Raw genomic sequence first — 14,059 nt, forward strand, 5'->3', positions numbered from 1 at the left:
TGAGGGTGTTTTCCTGGGCTGCAAATGGCTGGGGAAAGCATCCACGGATCTTTCTCGTGTCGTCTGACCCCAGCATCCTCCATTGCCCTGTCTATGCGGGAGCTGAGCGAGATGGAGTCGGGGGGGGATGACAGAGATGGGGTGGCACCGGGGGGATGAGTAAAGCAGCGAGTCACACTGATTAAAAAAAAAAAATATTAAAAAATAAAAAAAAAAACCAAACCCTTTTTGCGTTGGCCCAATGCCGCCAGGCACCGGCCCCACCCTGCCCTTCCCGCACGGTTCCCGCACGGCAGATAAGGCCGGGGATTGGCACAAGCTGCGAGGCCGAGGCTTCGCCAGCACGGCCAGCAGCCGCCAGCACCCGGCGTGTGGCAACAAGCTTAAGCAGGATGAGAGTGAAACTGCAGCGCAACGCGAAGCAGAGATCCTAATCGGGGCGGTGCTTTTCCATCGGCGGCCCAGCACCTACGGCGAGTTTGTGTCAAAAAAAAAATTAAAAATTAAAAAAAAAAAAACAACACAAAACCAACAAAACGACCCCCAAAACTCTTCCAGTTATAGCTTGAGAGATGAGAAAAGTCTCCGGCGATGGGGAAATGGAGCCCTGGGCTGGAGGTGAGCAGTGGAGGACCCCCGAGTTCGATGGGGCTGGGGGGGGGGTCTCCCTGCCGCCGGCCGGATCCGGGCTCGCACCGCCAGTGGCTGCCCCACTGCGGGACATTTTGGGAGGGGGTCGGGCCCGTCCCGCTGCGCGGCAGCTCAGAGGCACGAGGTGATTGCACCCTGCTTTGGGGCGGTCCCTCCCGCGGCGCTTGGGCGAGTTGCTGAGCCTCTCTGCCTCGGTTTCCCCACCTGTGGGAATAAATACCTGCCCGTCAAGCCCTCGCAATTACTAGCGAGTTAATCACCATATAAAAACGACAGTGATACGATTTTTTTGGGGGGGAGGTGGGGGAGGAGGAAACCGTTTTTACGACCGGACACACCCCATGGCCCATTTCTCCAGGGGGGGGTGGGAAGAGCTGAACACCGCTGCATCTCTGCGTAACACCCCCCCCGAAACGATAACCCACCGGCTGTCCCCCCCCCTTCCAAGCACTTTTAGCAGCGGGACAGGCGTTCCCTCCGTCCTGGAGTGGGTGTTGGCTGGGGGAGACCCCCAGGGCATCCATGGGTGCTGCACCCACCGCCAAGCCCTCCCCAAGGACCCATGGGGAAGGCAGGGCGTTGGCCACCCCCCTCCTTCGCCCCTTCCCCAGCACCCGCCGCCCGCGGGCGATGATTCACCGCAATTTTCCTTTTAAGGCCGGGCTCGACGGGGAGGAAGCAGAGGAGGAGGAGGAGGACACTCCTTCGACCTCGCTGGCTCCTCCTGCTCTCGCTCGAGGCTCCGACGCTCAGCCAAAAACGAATCCCGGCGGCGGGGCTCGGCAGAGGCTCCGACGGCTCCCGGCCCCGCTCCTCGCCCAAGCGTCTGCCCCGCGCCCGCGTCCCAGCCATGGCAAGAAACCACCAAGTGCAGAAGGCCAAGCTGGCCGAGCAGGCTGAGCGCTACGAGGACATGGCGGACTTCATGAAGGCGGTGGTGGAACACGGGGACGAGTTGTCCAACGAGGAACGCAACCTCCTCTCCGTCGCCTACAAGAACGTGGTGGGGTGCCAGCGCTCGGCGTGGAGGGTCATCTCCAGCATCGAGCACAAAACCGAAGAGGGGGACGACAAAGCGCAGCTGGTGAACGAATATCGGGAGAAGGTGGAAAGGGAGCTGAATGGCGTCTGCAAGAACGTCCTGGCCTTGCTGGACAAGTATCTCATCAAGAAGGCGAGCGATGCTGAGAGCAAGGTCTTCTACCTGAAGATGAAGGGCGACTACTTCCGATACCTGGCCGAGGTAGCCACCGGGGACGACCGCAAGAAGACGATAGACAACGCCCAGGAAGCCTACCAAGAGGCCATGGACATCAGCAAAAAGGAGATGCAGCCCACGAACCCCATCCGCCTGGGGCTGGCTCTCAACTTCTCCGTCTTCCACTACGAGATCGCCAACGCCCCCGACCAGGCCATCTCCCTGGCCAAGACCACCTTCGATGAGGCCATGGGGGACCTGCACACGCTCAGCGAAGACTCCTACAAGGACAGCACCCTCATCATGCAGCTGCTCAGGGACAACCTCACGCTATGGACAGCCGAGTGCGCTGGAGAAGACGGCGGCGAGGCTGGCGAAGAGCCCAAGAACTGAACGGCCCCCGTGGAGCTGGGGACCGGCCCCCACCTGCCCCCCCCTCCAGTCCCTTTGGCATCTCTTCATGGTTTTTTTTTTTTGGTTTGGTTTTTTTTTTTTTTTTTTGGTTTAGTTTTTTGCGGGGGGGCGGGGGGAAGGCATCTCAGCTCCCCCACGGCCCCCCCAGCCTGGATGCCGGGAGTGGGGGTGGCTTTGGCATGGCTCCCCCCCCCTTCCCTCTCCCCCATCCTCTGCTCTGGGGAGGGGGAAAGGAGGGAAGGGGGGTGCCTCTGTCCCAGGGCTGCCAGCACCCCACTATTTAACATTTTGGCTGGGGGGGGGGGGCCCAGCCTAGCATGTGCCTGCTCCAAACCCCCAGAGGGCTGGAGCCACGACGGGAGGAGGTGAGGGGCCAGGACGGGGCAAGAGGGGGGGGTCCGGGCAGCCTCGCCATCCCGGGGCGGGGGGGTCGCGTATTGCCAAAGCCTCTGTGCGTCTCCAATAAACCATCTCCTGCACGCCTGCCTCTGGTCTGCCTCATCTCTCCCCCGCGCACGTGTCCAGGCAGCTCCTGCCGCGGCCGGGAACCCGCTTCGCCTTCCACCCGGGGAGCGGTTGGGTCCCCTGGGATCTGCAGCACCGGTTTGGCTGCTCCCGAACCCCCCCAAATCCCGCGACGGGGTCTCAGGGTGCCTGGCGAGCCCCGTCCCTCGGCGGCTGCCCGTGGAAGGGCTCATAGGGTGGGCTCTGCCTCCACGGGGCAAGGGTTTTGGCAGCCCCGCGGGCGGTGAGCTGCGGTGATTTCCAGCACTGGCTGCTCCGCGGGGTGCACCGAGGTTCCCTGACCCTGCTGTGGGGTGTCCCACCCCCTTGGTGCAAACCCACCGTGCCCCAAAACCCGTCACCGAGGCCCTTGTGCAGGTCCCCTCCACCAGCTCTCCTCTACGCCCAAGGGCCGGGGTACGGGGGGGGGTGTCCCCCCTAAAGGAGCATTGGCAGCCACATGGGGACAACCCTGGGGTGTCATTCAGGGTGGGGACGTCCCCGTCAAGGTCCTGACGTGCTGGAGCGGGCGAAAGCTCAGCACTTCTGGCCTTGGCATCCGGCCACGGCGAAGGGTGCAGCTCACCGAGCGCAGCCCCTCTCCTCCCTCCGCCGCCAGCACGAGTTTCAACATGAAAAATAATTACAATAAAATACAGTCATGGCACCCTGGGCTATGAGCTCATCAGATCAAGCGCAGCAGGGCTGGGCAGGAGCTGGCCTTTGATGGGAAACGCCAGGATGCCGGGAGGAAACGTGCCATGACTCAGGACGTGCCGTCCCGGTTCAGCGGGGTCTCCAACTGGGGACGTGGGGGACATGCCAGCCCCGAGCCCCGGCATGGCCAAAACCCAGCTCCTGGGGTGCCAGGAGGTCCTGGGCTTTGGGGAAACTGAGGCACAACCAGGGAAGTGACCCCTGCCCCCCCCCCACGTTGTGTGCAGGGATTACGGGGCACCCAGTGTAAAGCCCATGGGGCTGCTGCTCCCTGTGCAGGGACCGGTCTGAGATGTAATGAGGTTTGCCAGGGCTCTGCCGTGGGAAAGCGCTGGCTGCTGTGGGAGGTTTAGCTGCGCAAACCAGAACCTGTTCGCCCTGGATGGGACACGTCACCTGGAGCAGAGCTAGGCGCAGAGCCCAGCCGCAGCATTAACCCCCGCAAGATTCTCCCCCCCCCAGCCCCTCACCCACCCCTTCCCAGTCCCCATCCCCATCAGGGCATCTTGTAGAAGCAAACGTGGTTGCCGCCTTGGCTCTGCCAAAGACTGGGTCAGCGGCCCCAGCAGGTTGCAATTTGCTCGGCAGGTCCCAGCTGAATTGGGGGGGCCCCCGGCGGTGTTGGGGAGACCAGCCGGTTCCTGGGGGGAAGGCCAGCGAGGGGGCCCCGACGCTTGGCCTCCACCCGGCCCCGAGCGCTCCCAGCCTGGGAGCCAGCCCCAGACCTGTAATTAGCCAAAACGGGGCTGGCCGACGTGAAAAACGAGCCAAGGGCTCTTGCTGGCCCTTGACCCGGCAGTCTGGGGACACGAGCAGCCCGGGCTGGTTAAACTGGGGGGGGTGGCCATGTGGGAGCTGGGAGGTGCTGGTGCAGGGGGTTAACCAGGGGTGGCCATCCGACCCTGCTGCTTTTTGGGGCCCATGGGTGGCAGGAGGACAACGGGGCTCCTGCTGGCCTCCCAGGAGTTAACCGATTTTGACAGCGCCCAAAATTGCAGAGTGGCTGGGCGGTGTAGGAGGACAATGCTCCCCGGCCTCCCAGCCGGTCCAGCAGCTTTTTGGGGCTGGGAGGAAGGCCCTGGGCCCCGCAACGCCTCCTGTGAGATGGTTGTGCTGCTGGGGAGCGCAGGGTGTTCCCTGGGGTCCTCCTGGCCCCCCCCATTTCACATAGGGTGGTGGGACCCAGACAGAGGGGACCAGGGAGACATTGGGACCCTGATCCTCATCCTCGTCCCATGGCTGGGGCGATGCTCTCAGCATCCCTGACACCGTGTGCAAGAAGGGGTGCACAGCAAAACTTTCAAATATATGTGTTTTAGTAGCTTTAACACCAGTAAAGCAAAGGAACACTGGTGCCTTGGGGCCAGGGAGTGTCCCCCACCCTGGAGCCACCCTCCCAGCAAGGGACTGGGAGCAGGGTCCGGGTACAGCCCCATTCACAGGGGCTGCCCCCCCCATAGCTAGTAGCCATGGGGCTAAGGCTACTGAAACAGGTCTCTGAGGGCAAGTGGGGGATGATGCCCCTGGCCACGCTGCCTGCAAAAGGCTCTGCCAGTCCTGAGTGGGGCTGGCGGGCTGCAGGACCCACAGCCAGGTTTGTCCCTTGTCCCCAGCTCTCACAACCTCCCCACAGGGATTCATCCCCCGGGGCCAGGGCTGGCTGGCTCCTGGCTGCCTGGCAGGGCCAGTTGAGGCTGAGTCGTAGCACCCAAGCGAGATGGTGCTGGCTAGCTGTCACCATTTGTCCCAGGGGTGGTGATGGGCAGCCTCCTGCCAGGCAGGTACAGGTGTGCCAGGCCTGCCCTGGGTGCCTGGTCTGGGGGCTTTTTAGTTTTTGGAGAGGCTTTTCATACCCCCTCAGAGAGCACCACTTGATGGGGAAACTCACAGCCTTTGAGCAGGAGCCCTGTGATGGAGCTGGCATCCCCCAGCCTCTCCTGGGGCAGATACTCCTGGTGTCATGCTGACCCCATCCTCTGCATTTTAGCCCACTGTCTTGTCTGTCCTACAGCCCTGGGGACACTCCAGGCGTGGGACTGAGCCCTGACCTACATCGCAATGACTGGGGACTGCCAAAAATACTCAGTATTTCATCCTGGTACCCACATTTGCACCAGCCTGGCTGGCTGACTTGGCCCCCTGTATTTTGGGCTATGGAGAGGGACCCTGCAGCTGTCTGAGGGTAACCCGGCTCTGGGGTGCTGCTGCCTCTCCAGCAAGCAGCTGTGGTGACACTTTGCCGGGTGGGATGGGCAACCAGGACTCTGGTGTGGTGGCCCGGCCGCAAGACAGGGGTTGGTGCTGGAAGCCAGAGGCGGGGAGCACAGCATTCCATTCCATTCCATTCCATTCCATTCCCAGCTCAGTGGCTGCAACTGAAGTCCAAATCCTCTCCATCCCAAAAAACCATGACCTGCCGTGTTCAGTCTCACCCAGGAGGTCCCACGTGCCATCAGGGTGGGCTCAGCCTCTCCCAGTCCCGGACTTGGAGGGGCCAGGGCAGGTAGGACCAGCTCGGCAAAAAGCATGCCCCCCGCCCCCAGGGATGTGCCTCAATTGGGGTGACTAATCCTGGCCCTTTGCCCCAGCCGATTGCTCAACGGGAGCGACAGGAGCCAAAGTGTCACCTCCCTCAGCCCCAGGAGCCTCAGCAAGGCCGTCCCCTCCCAACGTGGGGACATGTGGGAGCAGGAGCCAGCTGGATTTTGCGCCCGGGGTCCCTCGGCTATCCTTGCCCACTGCAGAGCCATTTTCTGCTTTGCCCTGACCAAGAGCAGCGAGTGTCGACCCTGCTGAGCTGCGGGTCCCAATTCAGGCCCCGATTTCCACACCCGGGCTGCGAAGAGGCCCTTGGTGCAAAAACGCTGTACTTTTCAGGCTGTAGCTCTTTTAGACCTCAGCATTTCTTGGTTTGGACACGGCAGAGGTTCCCTGAGCTGAGAAGTTTCTGTCACCTTTGATTTCCATTTTCTCCAGCACCAGCACAGCGTGGCAAGGCTGGGGCTGCAGATACTGCCTGGGTATTAAAATAAAAGAGCCAAACAGCCACAAAAGCTTTGATGGCTCTTGCATAACTCCAGCTTGACCTGACAATACCCTTTTAAGCCACTAAATCTCTCAAAACCATGAAAAAACCAGCCATAAAATTCACATTTTTATGATCACATCTTCCATCCCTTTACAGCGACTAAGGGCTCAAAGATGACCAGGACAAGCCCATACAGCAAGGATGGAGTTTCAGCTCTGGTTATGGTTAGATTGGCTTCCAGACCTTCACCCCAGATAGCACTGAAATGCAGCTGCTGGGTTTCAGCCAGGAACACCCAGGGAAGTCCCCGGGCTCTTGGGAAAAGAGCTCAGGCACTGACAGCAGACACGAATTTGACTTCTATATTTGAAATGTCAGTGTAGTCTTTCATCGTGAACTATCTCTCTGGTTAACACACAAGTGTGAGTGTGTGTGCACGTGCATGGAAGTGTGTGTCTCCACCCTCCCTGTCTCCAAATCCTGGCCACAAAGCTGTGAGACGCAGGAAAATTTAGTTTTAACTCCCCGCCTAACTGCAGTCCCTGCTAAGCAAGACCCCACTGACATTCAGATTCACTGAGTCAGTGGCCTGCAATCGCTCTGCTAAGCACCAAACTGTCCTGCAAAAGAGCTGTCTTATTTTATGCAAGGTCTTGGGCAAGACACGATGCTGAGTCTGCACACCGAGCTGGGAGCCGGGAATCTCGCCCGCTCCCATCCCACATGCGGCTGTGCAAGCTGCCGGGAGGCACTCGGAGGGCTGCTTGGTGTGGACGCCTTGCTTTTCATCACCCCAGCCTTCCCAATTCACAGCACTGATGGACCCAAGCTGCTGTCTGCAGTGGGGATGCAGAAGAGGTGGCACCTGAGGCTGGGAGCTGCTGCCATCACCATCAGGAGCTGCAGCCAGCTGGTGAGAGGGAATTACCTGGGGAAGAGGGGAAGCCCCAGGATTTGGGATCTGGAGAAGGTACTGGAGAAAGCAAGCCCAGAAAAACGAAGGTGGATGAGGGCAGACAAGCCAGCTGCTGGGAAAGGCCTTACATGCAAACGATGTGCTCCAACCTCCTGCTGAGTCACACAGGGTCTTTCTTAATCAAAAGCCTACAAAAGCCGAGCTTGCAGTTTACGCGTCGCTGTCAGCGCGCTGCGTGCACACCAACCGCCAGCGTTCAGCCCCTGGATAAGCACACATGAGGAGTGACCTGCTTTCACGTCCCACAGTCACTCTTCCTCGCTCCCTCCAGCAAACGCTTTGTCTGTTCTCAGGCAGATCATAGAGGAACACGACGTCGCAAACACGGAGCCTTTCTGCAAAGTACACAACACAGCAGCTGCTGTGACGTTCCCACCAGAGGCTTTTTAGCCTCGGGCTCTGTAGCACTCTTGGTTTTATTTATTCAGGTTCAGCAAACTCACAAGATGAAAGCGAGACGAAGGAGCGTTTTATTAAGAAAGAGTCCATCATTATTTAAAAAAAAAAAAAAAAAAAAGAAAACCAACCATCTTGCTGTCCTCCTTGAGACAGACTGGAGGCTTCTCAGCCTGGATACTCCTCTGAGCACGAGGCCCATGCATGCTCCTCCTGTGTGGTAAACCCAGAACTTTTGTCTCAAGTCTCACTGCAGAGGAGACAGTCAAACTAATTTTTCTTTCTCTGGATCTGCGTTGGTCATGATGGGGAGGAGACTTGGCAAAGGTCAGTCTCCTTTATCTTGCTTCTCTTCTCTTGCTAACCCTGCCTTCACCTGGCTAAATCTCTCTTGTTTCTAAGGGAAGACCCGGCTTGCTGGTCACTCAGCCATCGCCCTTCTGCAAAAACACTGCTCTGTGCAGCAGGGCTGAAGCACAAGAGGTCAAACCCTTACAGAGAGGGAGTCCAGCAGCCAGACCTCTGCCTAGACAGGCTTTCACTCGGTCTGAGTCACACAATGCAGAGATCCCTTAAGCTCCTGGTAGGAAAAGGAGAGGTGTCAAAACCGAGAGCAGCTGTGGAAGAGGTGGGTGTGTTACAGATCCATCACTTCTTCTTCCACTGCTTTGTCCTGAGATTGCACATACCTCTCCTGCACTGCAAGCGTGCTGATAACGCAGTAATTAAGGAAAACAAGGGGCTGGGCTCAAACACTCCCTTCTGCAAGGAGCTCTTAATGTTCTTGGGCAAGGAACCAGCCCCACATTAGCCTGAAGGCTGGCAGGAAGACTGCAGTACTGGCAGCTGCACGCATCACCTGAGTTATTTCTGGCTCTGGCTGATCCCAGACCCGACAAGTACAGGAGAATCAATTGTATGGTTTGGATGAGGTGGAATGAACCAGTCCAAGTGAGTGTGAGAGACAGGAAAGTTGTCAAAAGATTCCTCCCACATTCACAGCATCAATTAGCAACAAATGTGGTGGCTTTGGTGCGGACAACTGTCTGCTAAGGTCTGGGCTGAGCCGTACTGACTCGCTACATGCACATCACCAAATAGCATCAGATGATGTTAGTAACAACCTGGGCCTGCAAACTGCCAGGTCCACCTCCAGCCTCTCTTCCCCAAGGAAGGACAAATTAAAATTCAACACAACACAGGATCGGTGGAGAAGGATACGAAGCAAAGTGGAAATCGGCTCCCACTGCTGCCGACATCAGAGCTTCCAGGCTCCTGTGCTCCTGGTCTCCGAAGGAATAGCCGTTGGCTTTGTCCACTGCCTGCATCACCTGCCGCATGCTCTCCTTATCCTGAAAGGAAGGGAGATGATACACAGGGAATCTGGTCCTTCCCCGGAGGCAAGAGCTCGTGCTGGGCTTTACCATGGATTTTCTCCGAGGCTCTGGGCCACCCACACAGCACCCAACGCCCCGAGGATGCTGCCGGCCTCCCGGCGCCCAGAGGGGCCACAGGACAAACAGGTGCACCCGCTGTGGAGCCTGAATGCATGATGGGCTGACACCCTCCACCCTTTCATCACCTCTTGTCTCAGCCTATTTGCCTCTGTTGACACTTCTGCAAACTACCAGATTAACGTTTTCAGCCCTTCCTCCCAAATGTATTCCTCCCAATCTTCTAATTATTTTGTGCTACCTAATTTAACACCATTTCAGGTAATACTTTGCCCAGATTTGAAATGCAGGCACAGAGGAGTTGAATGAAGGGGGAGTCTTAATTCCCCACCCCAAGACACAAGGCCCACATAGCCCCAAGCTCATTAGCCTTTTCTTTTCCTTTGGCTGCCACAGATGATTTACAAGTCTGGGTGTGTTTCACTGTCCTCCTCCATCCCCGAGTCTCTTCACAGCCAAGGTTTTCAGCCCTCATGGCTCTAAGCAGATGTAACGTAGCTGCTACCAAACCTGCTGACTACATATCCAACACTCCCTGTTCTCTCTGCCCCACTCCTCCTGCTGCATCACCTGGACGTTGAGCGGAACGAAGGACACCAGGCTGTAGTCCTCGATCACCTCCACCAGCTTCTCATTGAGGCGGCGGTAATTTCTGAAGAAGGGGTCAGAAGCTAAATGGTCAACCAAGTAAGAGAGGTCCAGGACCTCTGTGTAATAATCCAGGTTGAAAGCTGCAGGGAAACACCAAGAAGCTCTGAAGGCAATTTGTAAATTGAAGAACCCAGTGAGATTTACACCAGTTCCCTGAACATCTCCCAGCAATACATCCCTGTACCCAAACAGGTAATTTACACCTGATGCAGCCCAATTCCACGTGTCTCTCTTGCAAAGGCTCTTACCCAGCTTGCCGTATTGCTCGATCAGGTCCATCTTGGAGAGGACGTTAACATGGGGCAGTTCCACATGCAGCATGGTGGAGAGCGAGGTGCAGAGAACAGAGATAAACTTGCCAGGGTCCGTGCAGTAGTGAGAATCCACCAAATGCACTGCAGCCAGCTGGACAGCAAAGGCACAAAGCAACAGCACAAGGTCAGACCAGTGATAAGTCCACCTGCTTGCTTTTGGGAGAGTCTGAGAAGTGGCTAAAGGACAATCTGTCCGGACCTGACCATAATCACATGGACTCCCATGCAGGGAAAGTTACCACATACTTTCTACCTCCTGCATATAAACCATCCTCACATATGAGTGCACATATATAGAGAGAAGTATATATTGCCACACCCGTAGACAACCTGGGGGATTCAGGACCCAGGGTGCTGCTGCACAGAAAGGGCTCTGCGGAGGCTTATAGGGGTGCTGAGCTCCACCAGCAGTACTGAAAGGCACTTAAACCTGCAACCGCTCTCCCTTTTCTGAGGGCTTCTTTCTTTGCAGATGAAGTTTCCATGCTTGTCTGAACTCTGCAGGTTTTTCAGGGGTGGGAGCTGGGGTGAACTCTCCTTCTGAATGACACGACTGCCTCCAGATTTCCACCTTTCCCACAGGAATGCTCACGCACAGCATACACTCAGGAGCAATAACTGTAGCACACCACGCTCTGCTGGGAGAACCAATTGTCATGTGGTTTGAAATAATAATTAATAATTAAATTAATGAGCTGTTTTATTCCTTGTGTTTTGTGCAGCTGTAACAATGTGGTCCGAGATCTCTGTTAAGTTACTGCCTGTTACACAATATTACTCAAAGTCAGGGCTCTATAGTTGAGTGTGGTTGAGTCACAGCTATGCTTCTGCAGCAAAAAAAGCCAGTTTAAAGCTCACAGGCAGGTGTAGGCACTCAAGTGAGCATCAAAACAGCAGTGTAACTATCTTTTTTTAGTAACTACAATTTCATGTACATCTATTTGAATAAAAATAATCTCCACTGTGCAGATTCCCAGTGACAGTCTCAAGCAAACGAACTTGCCCTTCTTGCTCACACCATACACAGTTTGCACATTCATGGTTTGGCCCAAATGCAAAACAAATGCAATGTAAGCAAGTTAGCTTGGTTATGGGACTCTTCTCACCTGCGCTTCCTCATTTGCATCTTCCATTGTGCAAGAAAGCACAGAGCACGTACTACAATGTGCAGAGCGATTCAGCTTGGCAGCAGGAGAGCCATGTAGGGCCTGAGATGACGCCTGAATTTCTCATAGTGCAGTGCCAAGGGTCCCCGCTCGCTCAGCGCACACATCTACCACCCCATTCCAAAATACAGCGCCCACTCAGATAAAACACACGAGGTCTGTGGAGAGGACCCTGGAGCACAGCGAGAGTGTGTGAGGAAGGAATCCATGCTTCTGTTCATAATTCCACTGCATTAAATGCCCTGAACAAGCCACTCTCTTGCCAATCCCTCCGAGCATAAAATGGGGCAAAATTCCCCTCCTTCCCTGACAAAGCTGTTTCACATGAAAGGCCAAACATGTTAGTAAAGAAAACAGTCATTAGTACCCACAATCAAAAGCTCTGACTGTGCGGTGTACAGCTTCTAAGCCCCTTGTACAAGCACGTGGGGTGCCAGGCACCAATCCCAGCTCCCCACGGAGCACCAAACCTACCCTGAAATTCCACTTGGCCAACTGCGCGAAGACGTTCTTCAGGGCGTCGTGGTGGGTGTAGAGCTCTACCTGCCCTGGGCAGTCAAACAAGTAGTAGTGACCCCTGAACGCAGCCAGCTTCTCCTGCAGCCAGTCGAAGTTGGCCTCCAGGTACTCCATGCAGTAGATCAACCCCCCGTTGGGCCCCAGCTTCAAGTTCTCCATTACATCAGGCAGGGTGATGAGTTCGGCGATGTCCACGGCACACTGGTAGGGCATCGCCTCGTTGGCGGGGTCCAGGTTCACCACCGTCACCTTGCGCCCGATCCTGCCCATGAACTCCTGCATGCCATGACAGTAGGTTGTCTTCCCGGAGCCCGGAGGCCCGATCACCACCTGGCCAAAGGCCAGCAAGCTCCCCTTGCTGCCCTCAGACATGTTGGCTCATTTCCTTCTCCTTCTGTTGACTTGAGAAAGGAAAAACTCCCATTTACCATTTTATTTGCATTTATACGAAAGCAATCTGCTGAAATTCACACCCAGGGAGCGGGTGGAGAGGAAGGGAAAGTGCCATTGTGTAACTGCTGCCTCCTGTCACTCCTTGCACAGCTGAGCCCCATGCTGGGGCGGACATTACCCTGTTACCCCCCAGCTGGTGACACCAGGGCTGAAAACAGGCACAACCCCCCAGCCAGACCCCCAGGGCTGTGCTTGTGGGATGCAGATCCCTACTCCTGCCTGCGTGTGGGGTGAGTTTTACCCTAGTTGGGTCCTTCCTGACGTGGCAGCACCCACACATTCCCTCCCTCGCCCCAGCATGTCCTTATGTCCTTCCCTCTATTTCTCCACGTCCCTTTTCTCCTCCAGTGTCCCCTCTCCTCCCCACGTAACCCCCATATTCCCACTCTCCGCATATCCTCCCTTCTCCCCACGCCAGCCTATGTCCCCCCTCCCACATCCCTTCTCCACACCATATCCCCTGCCCCGCCATGTCCCACGTCAACTCTTCCTGCCGTGTCCCCTCTTCCTCCATCCCCACTTCTCCCCATGTTCTCCTCTTCTCCCCATGTTCTCCTCTTCTCCCCCTTCTCCCCCATGTCCCCCCCATGTCCTTTCTTCCCCACAACACCCCTTCCCCCCACATCCCCCCCTTATCCCCATGTCCCCCTCTTCTCCCCCACGTCCCCCCCATGTCCTTTCTTCCCCACAACACCCCTTCCCCCCACATCCCCCCCATGTCCCCCTCTTCTCCCCAATGTCCCCCTCTTCTCCCCAATGTCCCCCCCATGTCCCTTCTTCCCCACAACACCCTTTCCCCTCACATCCCCCCCTTTATCCCCATGTCCCCCCGCCACGTTCCCCCTTCCCCCACGTCCTCCCCTTCTCCCCTACGACTCCCGTTCCTCCGCGCCCCCCTTCTCCCCCACATCCCCTCCTTGCTCAGGTCCCTCCATCCTCTCATCACCCCCTCCCCGCCCCGGTAGACCACCCCCGGGCCCGGTAGGCCGCTCACCGCCTGCCGCCGCCGGTCCCCCCCGCCGCTGGGTCCGGGTCGCCGCGGGGCCCGAGCGACGCGTTCCGGGCGAGGAGCGGCCGCCGCTACTACGGCGCCCCCTGGTGGCCGGAGGGACGCGCTGCTCTTCCATCGCCGGGACTCGAACCCGCGACCCGGACCCCGATTCCCGGGTCGCCGGTTCGAGTCCCGGCGATGGCCCTTGTCCTTCCAGCAAACCCCCCCGGCCCCAGCTCTGTCTCCAAGAGAAGGGAAAATTACACCCTGCATCCCCTCGCCCCGACACAGATAGCCTTAAGGAAGGTGCACGGGGCCAAACCAGAGCCTGCCAGCAGAGCATTCACCAATTTAACCCTCCAGTACTGGGTCACTGGGACGGAGGCTCTCCCCTCCCCCAGAAGAGTGCCTGCATCAGGAAAACGGGGCAGAGCACGTCGGAGAGCCGTGGAAGGAAGCACCCGCTACACCCGACCGCAGGGAAACGCCTCCCACAAAATTCCTCTGGAGGCTGCCAGGATGAGTGTTTCATCCCAACGAGTTTCTCCCAGGAGTGTGGGATCGTCACGCCCAAGCAACGCGAAGCTGTGGGCCAGCAGCGAGCTTTCGGCAGGACAGTTACCGTGC

The 14,059-nt window shown here is 57.4% G+C and overlaps 2 protein-coding genes across 4 annotated transcripts; one reads left to right on the forward strand and one right to left on the reverse strand.

Annotated features, from left to right (window-relative positions):
• Positions 1 to 1,413: 1,413 nt before the first annotated feature.
• SFN (stratifin) lies at positions 1,414 to 2,678 on the forward strand. Its single transcript, XM_069804512.1, has one exon. The coding sequence runs from the start codon at positions 1,502 to 1,504 to the stop codon at positions 2,240 to 2,242; it is 741 nt and encodes a 246-aa protein (XP_069660613.1). The 5' UTR covers positions 1,414 to 1,501; the 3' UTR covers positions 2,243 to 2,678.
• A 5,257-nt stretch (positions 2,679 to 7,935) lies between these two features.
• On the reverse strand, positions 7,936 to 13,531 carry GPN2 (GPN-loop GTPase 2). 3 transcript variants are annotated; one of them, XM_069803233.1, is made up of 6 exons: positions 13,436 to 13,531; positions 11,944 to 12,389; positions 10,238 to 10,394; positions 9,909 to 10,069; positions 9,106 to 9,236; positions 7,936 to 8,594 (listed from the first exon to the last, which is right to left on the reverse strand). In XM_069803233.1, exons 2-6 carry the CDS (start codon positions 12,358 to 12,360, stop codon positions 8,522 to 8,524), a joined length of 939 nt encoding a protein of 312 aa, XP_069659334.1. In that variant the 5' UTR covers positions 12,361 to 12,389; positions 13,436 to 13,531; the 3' UTR covers positions 7,936 to 8,521. The 3 variants fall into 3 exon arrangements, with proteins under 3 accessions (XP_069659334.1, XP_069659330.1, XP_069659331.1); XM_069803229.1 differs by having other exon boundaries at positions 9,909 to 10,092; positions 10,174 to 10,394; XM_069803230.1 differs by having other exon boundaries at positions 9,909 to 10,092; positions 10,174 to 10,394; positions 11,944 to 12,382; positions 13,436 to 13,462.
• Positions 13,532 to 14,059: the final 528 nt, after the last annotated feature.

Source organism: Haliaeetus albicilla, chromosome 16 (genome assembly GCF_947461875.1).
Source record: "Haliaeetus albicilla chromosome 16, bHalAlb1.1, whole genome shotgun sequence".
Taxonomy (NCBI): Eukaryota; Metazoa; Chordata; class Aves; order Accipitriformes; family Accipitridae; genus Haliaeetus; species Haliaeetus albicilla.